Source organism: Lepidochelys kempii, chromosome 3, assembly GCF_965140265.1.
Source record: "Lepidochelys kempii isolate rLepKem1 chromosome 3, rLepKem1.hap2, whole genome shotgun sequence".
Classification (NCBI taxonomy): Eukaryota; Metazoa; Chordata; order Testudines; family Cheloniidae; genus Lepidochelys; species Lepidochelys kempii.
Window position 1 is genome coordinate 45424750 of NC_133258.1, and position 16419 is coordinate 45441168.

Genomic DNA, 16419 nt, shown 5'->3' on the forward strand with positions numbered 1-16419 from the left:
GTCCTGTGCTCAGACCACACATCCCACTCTACAGTAATTCCACTGAGAGGTTTAATCCACCCATGTGGATAATTATTTCTACAATTATAGCCAAGGAACTGCTATGTGTTTGGTAGCTGTCAATGTTTCTTGTAAGGAGTTAGTTATTTGATGTATGCGTGTGAAATTTCTGTAAGTGTTTGTAGTTCCCCCTTATTTCTAAAGACCATGATAGTTCTCTCTTAGCATCATACAAAATAAGGTGCAGTATCAAATGCATAAAATAAAGCACTATGGAATTGGCCAGAGATAATCAAAAATGTTTTAATGATTAAACAATGTCAAACATTAACAATGTAGGTATATTCAGATGAGCTAAGGGTTTATTTCTAGCACACTTAGACAGCGTATTTTGAACATTACAGCTGCTGTACTGAAATATGTAAAGACTGTGCAAACCAGTACCTAGAAATGAAGACACACAAGCTTTGACAATGTAAAATGTAAACAGATGTTGTGTCTCCTTTAAAACAAGTAAAGAAAACCCCCAAGGCTAACAGGAAAACTCATTATTTCCCTAACAGATGTGCAAAAAATTAAAAAAAAGTTAAAGATGGTAAAACTGATATTTATATAAATATCAAATAAAATAGTTAACATACAAACTTAAGCAAATGACCAACAGGATGTCTTGCATGATTAGTTAAATGTTCTGAGCTCAATGAATAAATGTATTCATAATCTAAACTCCACGATAGTAGATAACATACCAGCTATAGAGGTGGTATTTGCAACTGACTCCTCATGTGTGCAAGGCAAGATTTTACATTAATAGGAATTTTAACAAGCAGTTCTAAACAAACCTGTAGATAAGCCAAAAAGTTACAGGTGATCTACACAGCTTACACTCAGGAAACTCATCTCCAGCACATTTCCAAAGGTTTATTTTTTGATCTGTCTCTGTGTGACTTAATCTGTTTAATTTTACTTTCTGGGAAAAAAAGTATTTTTGTGAGCTAGGCACATTTTAAGAATGACAAAGTATGCTATGCAAATAGCAACACAAATGCCAACTTAAATATGAATAGTTACATTTGAAAAGCATCCTTTATCTTCATTTTTAAAAGAACTTTACTAAGGTCATAGACTATCCAGTCACTTCTGAAACATGAATATGGCTGTGGTACCACAATGCTTGAAACTGGCAGTTTCCAGTATTAAGAACTGCTTTGCAATTTAGCAATTCACAGAAATAAAAAACCAGGATGTAGTTTCCCTGTATATCCTCGAACTTTTAGAGACAATTAATATTTAAGTCTTGCTGGCCTGCTTAAGCATTATGCAAAATAAAAAAATAAGATCTGTTAAAAAGGTAAAATAAACTTCCATCTTGATTGTGACTGCTTAGTCAATTAAAGCCAAATATACAAAACTAAAGGCGCTATTTCCAATTTCACTGTAACGTGTAGGAGATACTTAATATTATGCACTACACACAGTACAGTAAACCGATCAGTGGATTTTTCTAAATGACTTATTAAAATGTCAATCAACTCAAAGTTGAAACGTACCCTAATTTTCAAAGCATTAATAAGCTTTGGGCCCTGCTTTTTCAATTTTTTTTTTTTTTAAGGCATGTGTGTTTACCTACTGAAACCAACATTGTACAAATTACATTTACAATCACATGCATAATCTACAGTAAAAAATATGAGTTTGGATTACAGTGTTTTGAAACTGTGAATCATAATTCAGCACCTATTATAGTCACTAGTAAGGCAACAGCAGTGTCATATACTACAATAATACTCCCTTCCACAGTCTATAGCGGGGTCAGTGATGCCTAGAATTATTAACTTTAACTGTATACAGTTTCTAGGGTGTTTGCACAGGTTAAGTCCTACATAAATCACACTATTCTAGGCAGGAATAGTTACAGTAGCTGTTAGGATATCAGTGCACAACTCTTATTGTGCTTACAATCAGATTATTTTGTTGTCTGTGGTATCAAAATGGTTTCTCAGTTTGGTCTTCAATCCTTTCTTTGTTTTCTTTGTTTCACATTGTTCTCGAGGGAAGAAAAGCTGTTTGTGTACCCGTTCACAGCGGCTGTAGAGCCATTCTGATATTCTTTCCTTCTGGAGGATGCCTTCTTTTTGTAAGTCTAAAATACATAGATGTGCACAAAGTCACATACAAAGGGCCTGTTCCCTCAGAGCAATTAAACATGTGCACTGACTTGCACATCCTAGCACAGGACCCTGATTACTGCGATATACACTAAGCCCTCAACACATTCAGAGATACATTTTTCCAGTAGCTATTATGCTGAATTTTTGAGCCAGAGACTTAATGCTAGCATGCTAGTGTTCTGTATTTTGGGGGGGGGGGCAGGGGGGGAGCAAGCGTCAATGCAAACAGTTCCAAATAGTTTTATGTATTTCTGGCAAAGGATTATTTTACAAGTCAAGATTTGGAGAAATTTCCTAGATGTTATGATCATGTTATTCAAATTCCTAATCTCCCTGAGCTGCACATATAGCATACGGGACCCCAACATGAAGAAGGGCTGACAAGTGCCAATAGTGAAAAAACATTTATACTGAAGAGGGGAAAACCACATGTGTCAAGGCTTTCAAATAAGATTGGTGTAAAGAATGAATGAATGAACGAACATTTGTTTTACCTGAATGTAGAAATTTGTGAAGAGGATAATCAAAGAAATCATATAGGAGATCTGGAAATACAGCCATCCCATAGGGAAGGCACATGGCCAAACAACACCACAACTTGTCTGGAAGATTGTTAGGACAAATTGAATCTGAAAGATGAAAAAAAATAAAAGCATAGTAGTGAAAAGGGGAAACAAACCAACAGACCAAGAACTAGTGAAATAATTTCTAAATAAGTCAAAATGGTTGCTAAAATGAGTCTGAAGAGATTTTGCCTTTATACCAGGAATAGGGATTTTTAGTAAACATTTGTTGACAGACCTTTGGTCAGACCACAATACTGTATTTGTTATTTTTGAAAGCTCTTTATTTTACAAATATTGCTTCACCTCAAAGCACTTAGTGAATCCTGTGCAGGAGTTATTTTTCTTAAAGGGATTAAAAGGGTAAAATCCACCCATCCAAATGAAGTATTCAGGTTCAAGATTGGTGGAACGTGGAAAGATCTGGGAGGTGAAATCCACTGTCACATTACCTGGGACCATAGCATGTGGTGGCTCTCCTGGGGTCCCTCCTATAGGACATCTGTGCTGGCTTACCTGAGGCCACTATGGAGACCCTCCCTTTATTACAGGCATAGAAAAACAGCTCCTCCAGATCCAGAGAAGTCTGGCAGGGAACCAAAAACTGAACAACTCACCAGCTGCCCCTGAGTGATGTATTTCTTCCACCACAGATACGGGCGCATAGCTGGAATAGCAGACAACCCATAGTAGGAGTACATCAGGACATGGATAAAACTGTTAAGAGTGGCACCAAAGTATGCTAAAGACAGAGAGGGGAAGAAAGGGTATTTTAATACACAACACAAGTTGGCACATGGAACCTGAACAGTGCTAAAATGGACAGCCACAGAAGGTGACTTTTTAAACATCATCAGGACCTTTTTAAATAATCAGTTTCCCCAAAACTAAAGGCTAAAAGAGAGTCAGACTCTCAAATAGGCATTAAGCTCAGGGGCCTTTGTAACTGTGCACACGATCAGTGCATTTTGTGCCAACCTTCCACGCCTACCTGTCTGCTCCACTTATCCAACTAGGGTTCTTGTTCATTTCAACTCTCTCTGCTCAAAAAAAATTGAGGAGGCAAGAGGGGGAGGTGCACAAACATGTCCAGAAACCAAAGCTTCACAGGTCTAATTTTAGACCTATCCTTCTTTGCTAGGCATTTCCACTGAAACTAGGAGTCTGCTTTTGGTTACAAGACAATATTCTGGGGATTTTCAAAAGCTCAATTTACCCACTTTATTTGCCTTTGTTTACAATGGCTTCTCTGTCATTAAAGGATTTTAAGTTTTAGCTGCCTATCACTAAATTGCATATGCTATCAAAGCCTGAGTAGAACAGCTAGCTTGAAAAAAAGAAAACCCAATATAAACAGGGAGTAATCAAGCATTTTTAAGACCACTTAAATGTGTGATTGTGCGGTTTTTACTGTTGTAAAGCTAATACAAATAGGTGCTTGACTTCTCTCTAGAACAGTGGTTTTCAACCTGTGATCTGCCGACCCTCTGTCTAAGATTTCCAATGGGGTCTGCACCACTGCTCTACAACAACATAGTTACACATGCACGCTTCTGAAGTTAAATATTACTTGCTCATATGTTGACAGTAAGAAATAAGTGCAGTTTCTGGACTGTTCTGCTTGCAAGAAGAGTTTTGAGGGTTTTGCAGTTTTTCTATTCACACAACTGGTATTTCTTATGCACACCACGTTGGTGACACAGACTGATCCTATATAAACTTTCCTTCAGCAAAGCTATGCTAAGGTCTAATCAACAAAATCACTGACCCACCCTCTACATTACTGTCGCCTCCCCCATATTTTTATGCTAACACATTTGGGATACAAGGTCAGTTAAAAGCAAATGAAATTAAAAGAATCCAAGTGAGGTTGCAAAAGGCCAACAGTATTTAGTAAGGTTTTAAAAAAAAGAGGAGACAGGGGAAGAGGCAAAAGAGCATACAGTCAAGTTCATGAGTGCCCATGGGACAAAGACTTTAACTGAAATAATTTGTTATGGCCACCCATAGACTAGAGTAAATTAAAGGGAAAGACATCCTGAGTGAGCAAAGTTTGATGGATTCAGACATGGTTTGATTTCCAGCAATTAGCCACTTTACACATACCTGCAACAGGCTTCGAAGCCTGACTTAAAACTTGTTTCTCCTTGGAAGCTTTGCTTGAATATTTGCATGTGCTGTAAAAGCAAGTAAGCACAGCTGACACTCTGACAGGTGTCAGAGCCACTCTACAGCAGCAGGCAAATAGATTAGGTTTTACAGGAAATACATTCTCTGTCTACACCGAAATGCTTCCACTGTTCAGTCATTGCAGGAAGGGCCTACAGGCAGTTTCATACCTGCAACTATTGGTACTCCTTGTAATTTAATAAAGCACCTTAATTTTTTTTGCTGCATTTTAAGCAAGATGGGCCAGATTCTGAGACTGAAGCCAATGTGAGTTGCTAATATGCATCCTGTGGCACAATTTGGCCTTAAATAAAACAACGTAGGTCTCTTGTAGGTTCTCTCCTCCATAGTACTTACAGTGACCACAAGGCACCCAGTTCATAACAAACCACCAGATGTTCAGCATGGATGCATGGTGATAGACATGAAGAACAGTGATCTGGTAATGATTTTTTCGCAAAATGAAAAAGAAAGTGTCCATGAATTCGATGAGTTTGGAGAAGTAGTACCACCAAAGGACACGTACGATCTACACAGAGAGGAGGGAAAAATAAGAAATTCACGAGTTGTCCCTGCAATTCTCTCAAGTCAACAGAACACATCTCACTACTTCTAGATATTCATGGCGATTCATTGGAAAGCTCAGCACATTCCTTGCTTCAAGTTTTCTGTAAGAGACATGAGTCTAAAGAGGCAGCTATAATTGAGACGGAAGGATGACAGAAAATATTTTATGAGGCTATTAAAGTGCGCCTAGGGTGCACTGAGACACAAGGCAGGATGTTTCATCAACGTATTCCTGTTTTGCTCTCTGTGGAAAACATCCCCCATCCTCAGCAAAACACTTCTATGATGTGTAGAGGAGAAAAGCAGTTCACAGCAGGGTGGTCAGGTGTGGGGAGGAGAAGAGTTGTTATAAAAAACTCATTTTAAAACATTTTTTAAAATGTTAAGTGTATCCAGATGCCGCAGTAATGGACATAGTAGGTGTCAAACATGAATCCAGCCTCAGGAGGTCTTTTCAAATACCAAATGTGATTAGCAGGGCCCTACCAAATTCACAGTCCATTTTGGTCAATTTTGCAGTCATAGGATTTTAAAAAAAAATAATAAATTTTATTATTTCAGCTATGTGAAATTTCACAGTGTTGTAATTGTAGGAGTCCTGACCCAAAAAGGAGTTGTGGGGACGTGTGTTGCAAGGTTATCGTAGGAGGGGTTGCAGTACTGCTACCCTTACTTCTGCGCTGCTGCTCGCAGAGGCGCTGCCTTCACATCTGAACAATTGGAGAGCAGCAGCTGCTGGCTAGGAGCCCAGCTCTGAAGGCAGAGCTGCCACCAGCAGCAATGCGGAAGTAAGGGTGGCATGGTATGGTATTGCTACCCTTACTTCTGCACTACTGCTGGCAGGGCACTGCCTTCAGAGCTGAGTGCCTGGTTAACAGCCACCGCTCTCCAGCTGCCTAGCTCTGAAGTCAGCACAGAAGGGTGGCAATACCATGAGCCCCCCAAAATAACCGTGTGACCCTCCTGCAACTCCCTTTTGGGTCAGGACCCCCAATTTGAGAAACGCTGGTCTCCTCTGGGAAATCTGTGTAGTATAGGGTAAAAGCACACAAAAGACCAGATTTCACAGTGGGAGACCAGATTTCACTGTCTGTGACACGTTTTTCATGGCCATGAATTTGGTAGGGACCTAGTGATTAGATCATATTAGGGACTAACTGCCAAGTTTCAACATGTACTTTCTGTGCACTGAATACAATGGGGGAAAGGGGGAGGGCCTGTTTAATGTGGATAAAGATAAATCCTGTTCTGCTCTTCACTCATCTGCAAAGAGAAAATTTAAAGTAATAATTGAGAGTTATAACAAATAATGTTACCTTCATATCAGCTTCACCTCCACTGTGTGTGTCCTGACAGAAGAAATTGTATCCTCCTTCCCATACTCCTGTAACCAGCTGACAAGATGAAAGAATAAGGTATCATTGATAAAAATATTGCACTTGACAGTACACCTGAACCATGGCCGCAGCATTACTGACCGATTCCGGGACATCTAAATGTGACATTAGGTTACAATTTAAGCCCCAAATAGTAACTGAATCATGGTAGTGATTGAACACCAAGTTAACAACAGTTCCATATTTTTCCCCACCACCCTTCCTGCTCCAATTACTGTGTCCTGGACTAAACAGGACAGGTGAAGGTCCCATCCCCATCAAGTTTTGAAAGATTTGTGTGTGTTTTTGAACAAACCTATTTTAGAGCACAAAAACATTTTTTAGCTGATTAAGTGCCCCACTTCTGCAGAAAATTGACAAAAAGTAAGTTTTGTCTTTTTTGAAGAAAAGATACTAAGTTTTATGTGCACAGTGTATGTACTAGGAAAGGAAAACTGCTGGAGCTTTACAGCCCTTATGTTGCATGCCCAGTGCCTTCTGATGGCAAAAATAATACCTGAACATTTCCATTGTACCAAAGCTTTCCCCATGCCTAATACTTCAAGAGGTATTGAATTCAAATCATGTTAACTGTTTTACTTGTTTGGAAGTAGTTCACCTTTCCTCCATTGTGTCAAATTATTCACATTTTCAGAATGATTTATTGTCTGAAAACATGAAGAGAATAAAATTGTAGCAAGACTCCAAATACAATATCAGGTACAGTAACTGCAAGCTGCTAAATGTTTTATGTACTTAAAAAAAGTTGTAGACATAAGTGTCAAATATGAATATGTAATGAAGTGTCCATAGTACAGTATTCTGCTACATTCTGATTCTTCAAGATTACTTTAAATATTAAACCTTTCAATGCTGCCTTGTTCCAGCCAGCCAAATGACTACCTGCGTTATGTAGGTGGTTATCGATTTCCTGGCATTGTGTGAGGTAAGACTTGTACACACAAATTACTATTACAAAGATTCGGGCACCCCCATCACATGTACATTAACAGCTTGAACCAAGCTGTAAGTTTTCATTTATTTTTCCTTTGCTACTATGTTCCCATTACAGCTCTTGAACGGAATGGGTTGTGTTTGACTGCTTCTAGCCTTGTAGGGTATACCTACATTGCAATTAGCCACCTGCGGCTGGCCTGTGCTAAGGGGCGTTTAACTGTGGTGTAGACATTTGGGCTCGGGATGCATCCTGATCTCTGGGATCCTCCCACATCACAGGATCCTAGAGCCAGGGCTCAAACCCAAGCTCACAAGTCTGCGCTGCAGTGAAACAGCCCCTTAGCCTGAGCCCCAGGAGCCTTGGTCAGCTGGCACAGGCCAGAGGCAGGTTTTTAAATCGCAGTGTAGAGATTTCCATAAGGTACCTCTACACAACGAATGGCAGCGAGACTCAGAGCCCAGGTCAACAAACTCAGGCTTCCACTAAGAATAGTCTTTAAAATGTCTACACAGCTAACAGATTTATTTGGGCATAAGCTTTCATGGGTAAAAAACCACTTCAGATGCATTCTTCAGATGCATCTGAAGAAGTGGTTTTTTACCCACGAAAGCTTATGACCAAATAAATCTGTTGGCACCCTAAAGACTAACAGACTCCTTGTTGTTTTTGTGGATACAGATTAACATGGCTACCCCTGACACTTGTGTAGACATTGCAGATCCGGCTGGAGCTCAGGCTCTGAAGCCTGAGGAGGGACTTCAGAGTCCGCACTTCAGTCTGAGCTCCAATGTCTGCACAGCTATTTGTAGCTCCATAATGAAAGGCCTGTAAGCCCGAGTCTGTCAACCTGAGCTCGAGACTTGCTGCCTTGGGCTGCTGCTCACTGGGTAGACATACCCAGAGATTCCCAGCAGTCTTCCCCATCCCCCATGCATGTTTCTATTAAATTATCCATGTGATTATAAAGTTTGGCATTTTGGGCACTTCTTTTTAAAAAAAGAAGAGTGATAACTGATTTAGATAATTTCCAGGTGCAAAAGGAAAAAAAGTTCAGAAATGAGTATTCAGAACAAGAGTCATCCATTTCTGGCCCCATCCACACTCATGCTGGAACTGGGTTATCAAGAACATTTAATCACAGTACTTGCCAACAAAGTGCTAATATAGGGTTTCCCTGCCAGTGTCACTAGGGATGACTTGGGTTACAAAGAGTTTTACATAACCACTGAAAATGATGTAGTTAAATAAGATAAGGATAAGAGGTGTTAATTTACTTGCATGTACCTCAGAATTGGAGAGTGGGTAGTAAATTAGTCCTAGTTATACCTTATAGAAGTTAACCACTTAAATGGCCTGCCCCTTTCTAATGTCAATTTTTTCACAACTAGAGCATCACTTTTCTCCCTAATTTTTTTTTTTCCAAAATATGTGAAGTTCTTTGGAACAGTTACAGTTTTACTTTAAAAATCAAAACAAAATCCGAAGTCAGTTTGTGTCACCATTTTTGATCTTCAACACTAACACCACCATTTAAAGCATGCAATTAACGATACACTAGTACATACACTTAGAGTCCTCTTATGAATGTATGGGTGAAAGAATCAAACTGAGCATCACCATAACACAAATGAGAAACTCTTATCGGAGGACAGCTGCAGCCTTGCATGGAGCGATAAGCTAAAAAACCTCCAATAGCAATATATCGATCTATTCTGCTTTATGTCAGTCTAACCAACTGCTTACCCATAAGGAAAATACAATTCTACTATTGTACTTCTCACCCAAGAGAAGACCCCTGATCTCTGTGTGCATAAACATTTAAAAGCAGATGCATGCCAAAGAACCAACTTCATATCTGCACAGTGGGTGCTGCATTGAGACCATAATTATGACAGCAGGAAAAGAGCTTTGAATAACTGAAGACTGAAAAGTTATATGGATTCTTTAGCATCCTCAAGTTAGTCAAGTAGCATAAAATCTTGTTTCAGCACATTGTGCAGAAAAAGCTTACATAATTCTCATCATTCTAGGGGCCATTAAAATGGACTAACCACAACATTTACACTGTATTTATTCCAGTTAGTCAACAACCCTACATACCATCAGCTTATTTTCCCAGAGTAATTGGTATGTTTGAGTAGTGCAATCCAAACAGGTTTTTTTTAAACTTGTAATTAAACCTGGTATGAAGTTTCTTCCACTTAAGTAAAGTGACCAATGGTGTTCTGATGCAGCCTTTTAAAGGCAAGGACGGACCTGTAGTCAGAGACTATTTCAAATAACTTACTACTCATTTGTTTCCAGAAGTGCTCACAATATGCTCTGCTTTTTCTAAAACATGAAAAATAATCAACCATGCTTGCTTTTGCTAACTTACTCAAGTTTCTTTTAGCCACATTCATTAGCTCTACATTACTTCAGCACACATTAAAAGGACAATTAAGGAACTAGCCACACATGGGACACACTGACCGGACCAGTAATTGTTCTCAAATGTATTATTTACATAGCTGCAAGTACTGGAATGAAACATTGTTTATATTGTTACGGTCTACATGACCTGCACAATTCTGTGCTATCACTTGATGAACAACAGTTTACTAACTTGTCTCCCACACCTACTCTCTGTTTACAGGAGATGAGGCTAGGCCACCTTACCGCTGGTATTGACTGGCTCTGCAATAAGTCTTGACTCACTTGGGAATCACTAATCTTGTGTTTACAGCATAGGTAGGTCCCCTAACCACTTAGGACCTATGAATCTCTGTACTTTTCAGCTGTAACTAGGGAAGTCCTGTAGCTGTACTTTCAATATGGCAGGAACCCAAGTGGAGTTCAACTCTTTCCTAATGACACTGTCAATGCTAGATCATGGACAGGTCTTTTCTTATGAAATGCAGCTGTCTACAAAAGACTGACTGTAGCGGAATGAATGAGCAGTTTCCAGCAGAAATACAGAGAGCATGTGATGTTTAAATTACACAAAGTTAACTATTCTAAAGGCAATTTTTAAAAATGCTACTCCAAATTAACAGTATGGTCATTTAGTTCTGAGAAACCAAAGCAGAATCTTTAACATCAAGTGAAGACCCTACAGTTAAGAGTTTGTTTTTGTCCCTTGGTTATGGCCTGTTACTTTCTCCCTCTCTGCTTTCATTTTTATTTTAATGTTGTAATTGTATTACTGAACTTTATAAAGTGTTTTGGGGTTACTGTTTGTGTCAAAGACCCTGCACAAAATAAAACTGTACAGTGTAACCTGCACTAACAGAAGGTCTGGACTGAGGCACGTTAGTGAGGCAATATGTACAAACTTGCTGCTCTGTTGATACAAACACAGAACTTTAGTCTCCATGCTGTCAGGAAGCTTTCCCAATTAAAACAAGGGACCCAGAGATATTGCATATTGGCAAATACAAGTGAACAGGGGGACTTCAGATCACAAGAATTTTAGGTGAAAATGGAGAAGAGGCAAAAACTCAAACTTATTTTTCTGATCCTAAGGGTATGTCTTCACTACCCGCCGGACTGGCGAGCAGCGATCGATCCAGCAGGAATCAATTATCGCGTCTAGTCTAAACGCGATAAATCAACCCCCGAGCGCTCTCCTCTTGACTCCTGTACTCCAGCGCCATGAGAGGCGCAGGCAGAGTCGACAGGAGAGCGGCAGCACTTGACTCAGATTTACCGTGGTGTCTCCACCGCAGTAAGTCTTTCTAAGTATGTCGACTTCAGCTACGTTACTCACGTAGCTGAAGTTGCGTAACTTAGATCGATCCCCTTCCTCCAAGTGTAGACCAGGGCTACGAAAGCAAATTGAAGGAAAAAGTGTGTAAAAATTTGTCTTTACAAATAAGTGCTCAGTTCTAAAGGACAGAAAGCCACATTGGTTAAGTTTAATCACATCTTAGTTGGGATGTTGACTTAGTTGTATGCTGACCCAATTATCTCAGATTCTAGAAAACTCATTCTTTTAAACAAGATTAGCAAATGGTGTTCCTGTCATGACTCACAATAATTAAATTGCAGCAAGACTCCAAATACAATATCAGGTACAGTAACTGCAAGCTGCTAAATGTTTTATGTACTTAAAAAAGTCGTAGACATAAGTGTCAAATATGAATATACAATGAAGTGTCCATAGTACATTATTGCCAAATTTCATATAAAAGCACTACTTTTTCAAACAGGATGCTGGAAAGGATGAACATTCTGATACGTCTCGTTAGCAAAAGAGATGCTCTCCTACAGTGAAATTGTGAATTGTCAACATTGGTGGTATGGAGCAAACATGCACAGGCTTAATATTAAGCAAGCAAATTGTCCAAAGTCAGTAGGACTTCTCCCATGTGAAATTTTTCACAGGTTCAGGGTCTTAGCTGGCACACCATTATTATGCTTGCCCTCAACTCTGCCATTGTAGGACTACATAAATATGGACACAATGCAGAGTCTATTGAAAGGGGTTTATCCAGGGGTTTGAAGAACTGATTTTCTTTACCCTAGAAGTTTTCTTAGGTGCTGAACAGAAATGCACTGTATACATATAATGTAGTTTAGGTTACAAAACGCTAAGTCACCAAATTTAAAATTTACTAAAACATACGTTAAATGTTAATGGCCTCAGTACCCTGTGTAGCACTGTAGCTTTGTGGGTGCCTGTTTATAAAAATAGTTATATCACGCCCACTAATGTGCTCACCACACAGGGTCGGGGGGGAGGTCTCTGTCTGGCTAGCTGGAAGAAAAGAGGTATTTTCCCTTTAAGGGCTCCTCTACAACAGGTAGGGAGAAGGAAAGCTTACAGAGATGGACAGGAAGGACAGTGTGCAGCTGGGGCCAGGCCAGGAGAAGGCCACTGCACTGCCCTTCCTGCTGGCTGTAAGAGTGTACATCTGGGGAGTATTTATACCACAGCTGCCAACTTTGACACGGTAAATAATCACCCTGACTTTCACAATAAGCCAAAAATCAAGCTAATCCTATTTCAAAACGAGGTCAAAACAACCCAATCCCTTAGAACCCCAACATTCTATGTGACTAGATCCCGCCCGGCCTGCGGTCTGGGACTGTGGTGGGCTCGCTGTGCACCCCTGACTCTTCCCCCCCACCCTCCCACGCCCCTTGCTCCTGCTTGCCGGAAGCTGATAAAAAAAAAGCAAAAAGCTACAACAAGCCAAAAACTAGCCAACAAGCAACTCACAAGCCAATTAAGCCAACAACAAAAAAAGCGCCCAATTTCTGCAGTTTATTTTTGTGGGTTTGGCATGTCTGATTTATACCCCATGGAGCCCCAGAGAGCTCCTCTTTTACAGGGATCAGGCTGGCAGCATTCACTCACCCATGAAAATGACAAAAGGACCAGGTTCCCTTTTGATTTGTTTTGCTAGTTACCTTTATCCCTGGGGGGCTGGGAAGGAATTTTTCCCTCGCTGCCAGATTGGCCGAAGCGGGGTGGGCTTTTTGTCTTTCCCCACAATAAGTTTGGGATCCAGTCGGGTGGAGTAAGGGACTTAGGTTGTAATGCTGCACCTCAGTACATAGAGCTCATGACAGATGCCAGAGCAGGTACTCTATGGAAAGGATATAGTTATTGGATAAAATGGATTGGGAAAGGATTTGAAGGAAGGCATCCCTTAAGGGAGCTGAAGAATAGGGGTTTGGGGCTCCTACATCTGGACAGAAGAGCCAACCTCCAGCCCCTTTCACCTCAAGTAAGGGGAGGACATTGGGGTCTCAGCAGCGAGATAGCTGGGACATGGTTGGGAATCAATGGAAGCGATTAAGGAAAGGATGTTGAGCTGCACTGTACAATTTCTTGCTGGGCAGTTCCAGATATTTTAAGTGAATAAAGTTGTAGTCTGGCCAGACAATGCTGAATGGATATTTTCACACAGATAACAAGATCACTCAATATAATGCTAACACTGAAAATCAAGTTGCATTATATATTTGCAGTAGCAAAGACTATGTTCAAAAGACAGTTTTTAAATTTAAGCTCTAGTCACTGATCATATAGCCTACAGGTGAGGTTTTATTTTTCCTTTCACCAGATCAAAGAACTCACACTGACTATGTGAATTTATGGCAGTTTTCCAAGCCACATGAGTAATGCCAGGCAAGTGTTAAAAAAATATAAACATGCATTTGATTTAGTTGAGTTGACAAGGCAAATGGTGCTTAATAAGCAGGGAGATTGCTATGCAAAAGAGAAGCAGTTCAACTGTAATATAACTATAAAGGCTTTACATCATATAAAGTTTACAGAATATTGTATATGGAATAGTGTGAAGGAATAACGTTTAAGTAAAAAAATGAATTAATAATAATGATAATACTTAGCTTGTATAGTGCTTTCCATCAGTAGATCACTTTAATAAAGGAGATCAGTATCATTATCCCCATTTTACAGATGGGGAAGCTGTAAAGGGAAAGTAACTTGCACAAGGTCACCCAGTAGCTCACTGGCAGAGCCAGGAACAGAACCCAGTGCCGTGAGTCTCAGTCCAGTGCTCTAAGTTCACAGAATCAGACATTAGTAATGGAAAAGACTTCTTAGTGGTTACTAGGCCATCCCCCTACCCTGTTACAAAAATGTCATGTGGAAAATATGAGTGTTATTCTGAGCACTAGAAGAGAAGAGATCAGCTGCAATGGGAATTTTATCTACACTTACTATAATGCCAAAGAAATCTGCACTTGTATATGTGATATGGCCATGAAAAAAGCTAATGCGGTCTTGGGATGCATCAGGAGAAGTATTTCCAGTAGGGATAAGGAGGTTTTAGTACCGTTATACAAGGCACTGGTGAGACCTCACCTGGAATACTGTGTGCAGTTCTGGTCTCCCATGTTTAAGAAGGATGAATTCAAACTGGAACAGGTACAGAGAAGGGCTACTAGGATAATCCGAGGAATGGAAAACTTGTCTTATGAAAGGAAACTCAAGGAACTTGGCTTGTTTAGCCTAACTAAAAGAAGGTTGAGGGGAGATATGATTGCTCTCTATAAATATATCAGAGGGATAAATACCGGAGAGGGAGAGGAATTATTTAAGCTCAGTACCAATGTGGACACAAGAACAAATGGATATAAACTGGCCACCAGGAAAATTTAGACTAGAAATTAGACGAAGGTTTCTAGCCATCAGAGGAGTGATGTTTTGGAATAACCTTCCAAGGGAAGCAGTGGGGGCAAAAGATCTACCTGGCTTTAAGATTAAACTCGATAAGTTTATGGAGGAGATGGTATGATGGGATAACATGGTTTTGGTAATTAAATATTCATGGTAAATAGGCCCAATGGCCTGTGATGGGATATTAGATGGGGTGGAATCTGAGTTACCCAGGAAAGAATTTTCTGTAGTATCTGGCTGGTGAATCTTGCCCATATGTTCAGGGTTTAGCTGATCGCCATATTTGGGGTCAGGAAGGAATTTTCCTCCAGGGCAGATTGGAAGAGGCCCTGGAGGTTTTTCATCTTTCTCTGTAGCATGGGGCACAGGTCACTTGCTGGAGGATTCTCTGTTCCTTGAAGTCTTTAAACCATTATTTGAGGACTTCAATAGCTCAGACATAGGTGAGAGGTTTTTCGCAGGAGTGGTGGGTGAAATTCTGTGGCCTGCGTTGTGCAGGTGGTCAGACTAGATGATCATAATGGTTCCTTCTGACCTAAATATCTATGAATCTATGTTCCATAAATTAATATGTTTGTCATGAAGTCTGTGGTGATATTGCTTATGCTTAATTTGTCACTAAACATATTTGCATGGAGTAACAATACACATACCTATCATACATATACCTATCACATTTACACAATTATTTAAGTGATATGAAGCTTAAAATATTAAAAAAGAAATCAAAGTTAATTACTTTAAGTACATACTGAAAAAAATTTAACCCCAGCATATTAACTGTGAACATTCTTACTGATCTGGTTGATGGGATAGGATAGAATTTATAGTTTCTGGATCTCTATCTTGTAAAATAAAACAAACACACAGTACCACCCAAAGTTAAGGAATTATATTAAATAATCTGGTTTTAACTTTGTTAAAACAATGGAATCCCAAGTGTGCTAACATATTTCTGTTTCTGAACAACCAAGATGATTCAGAACATGTGATTCTCAAATGTGCAAAAGCAAAGATTAAGATGTGGATGTAATACATTTAAAAAAAATTATATTCCACACTCCCTAGTGAGATGTGATACAACTACCCATTCTTAGGTTTCAGAGTAGCAGCTGTGTTAGTCTGTATTCGCAAAAAGAAAAGGAGGACTTGTGGCACCTTAGAGACTAACAAATTTATTTGAGCATAAGCTAAAGTGAGCTGTAGCTCACGGAAGCTTATACTCAAATAAATTTGTTAGTCTCTAAGGTGCCATAAGTACTCCTTTTCTTTTTACCCATTCTTAGAACAGCTTGACTGTGGTACTTTTTTAGGAGAGTAGTTTGGAACTACTCAAATACTACCGAGGTTTACCTGTAGACTATAACAAGTCAAGAAAGTTGAGTTTTCCTCTTCCACTGTGTGCTGAAGGAGAGCTTCACATTTCAGAACAACTTATTTTGCTGTTGGGTCTGTACAGATTTTGCACACCATCCTCGAG

The 16419-nt window shown here is 39.6% G+C and overlaps 1 protein-coding gene across 3 annotated transcripts in view; it reads right to left on the bottom strand.

Moving 5' to 3' along the window:
• Positions 1 to 287: 287 nt before the first annotated feature.
• ELOVL5 (ELOVL fatty acid elongase 5) overlaps positions 288 to 16419 on the bottom strand; it is a 57087-nt gene continuing 40955 nt past the window's right edge. For all 3 annotated transcript variants that reach the window (XM_073336261.1, XM_073336262.1, XM_073336260.1), the window contains exons 4-8: positions 6787 to 6864; positions 5261 to 5432; positions 3352 to 3476; positions 2666 to 2800; positions 288 to 2143 (exon numbers count right to left, since the gene is read on the bottom strand). In XM_073336261.1, the coding sequence (XP_073192362.1) occupies positions 2012 to 2143; positions 2666 to 2800; positions 3352 to 3476; positions 5261 to 5432; positions 6787 to 6864 (642 nt within the window). In that variant the 3' untranslated portion in view covers positions 288 to 2011. The remainder of the gene's footprint in view (positions 2144 to 2665; positions 2801 to 3351; positions 3477 to 5260; positions 5433 to 6786; positions 6865 to 16419) is intronic.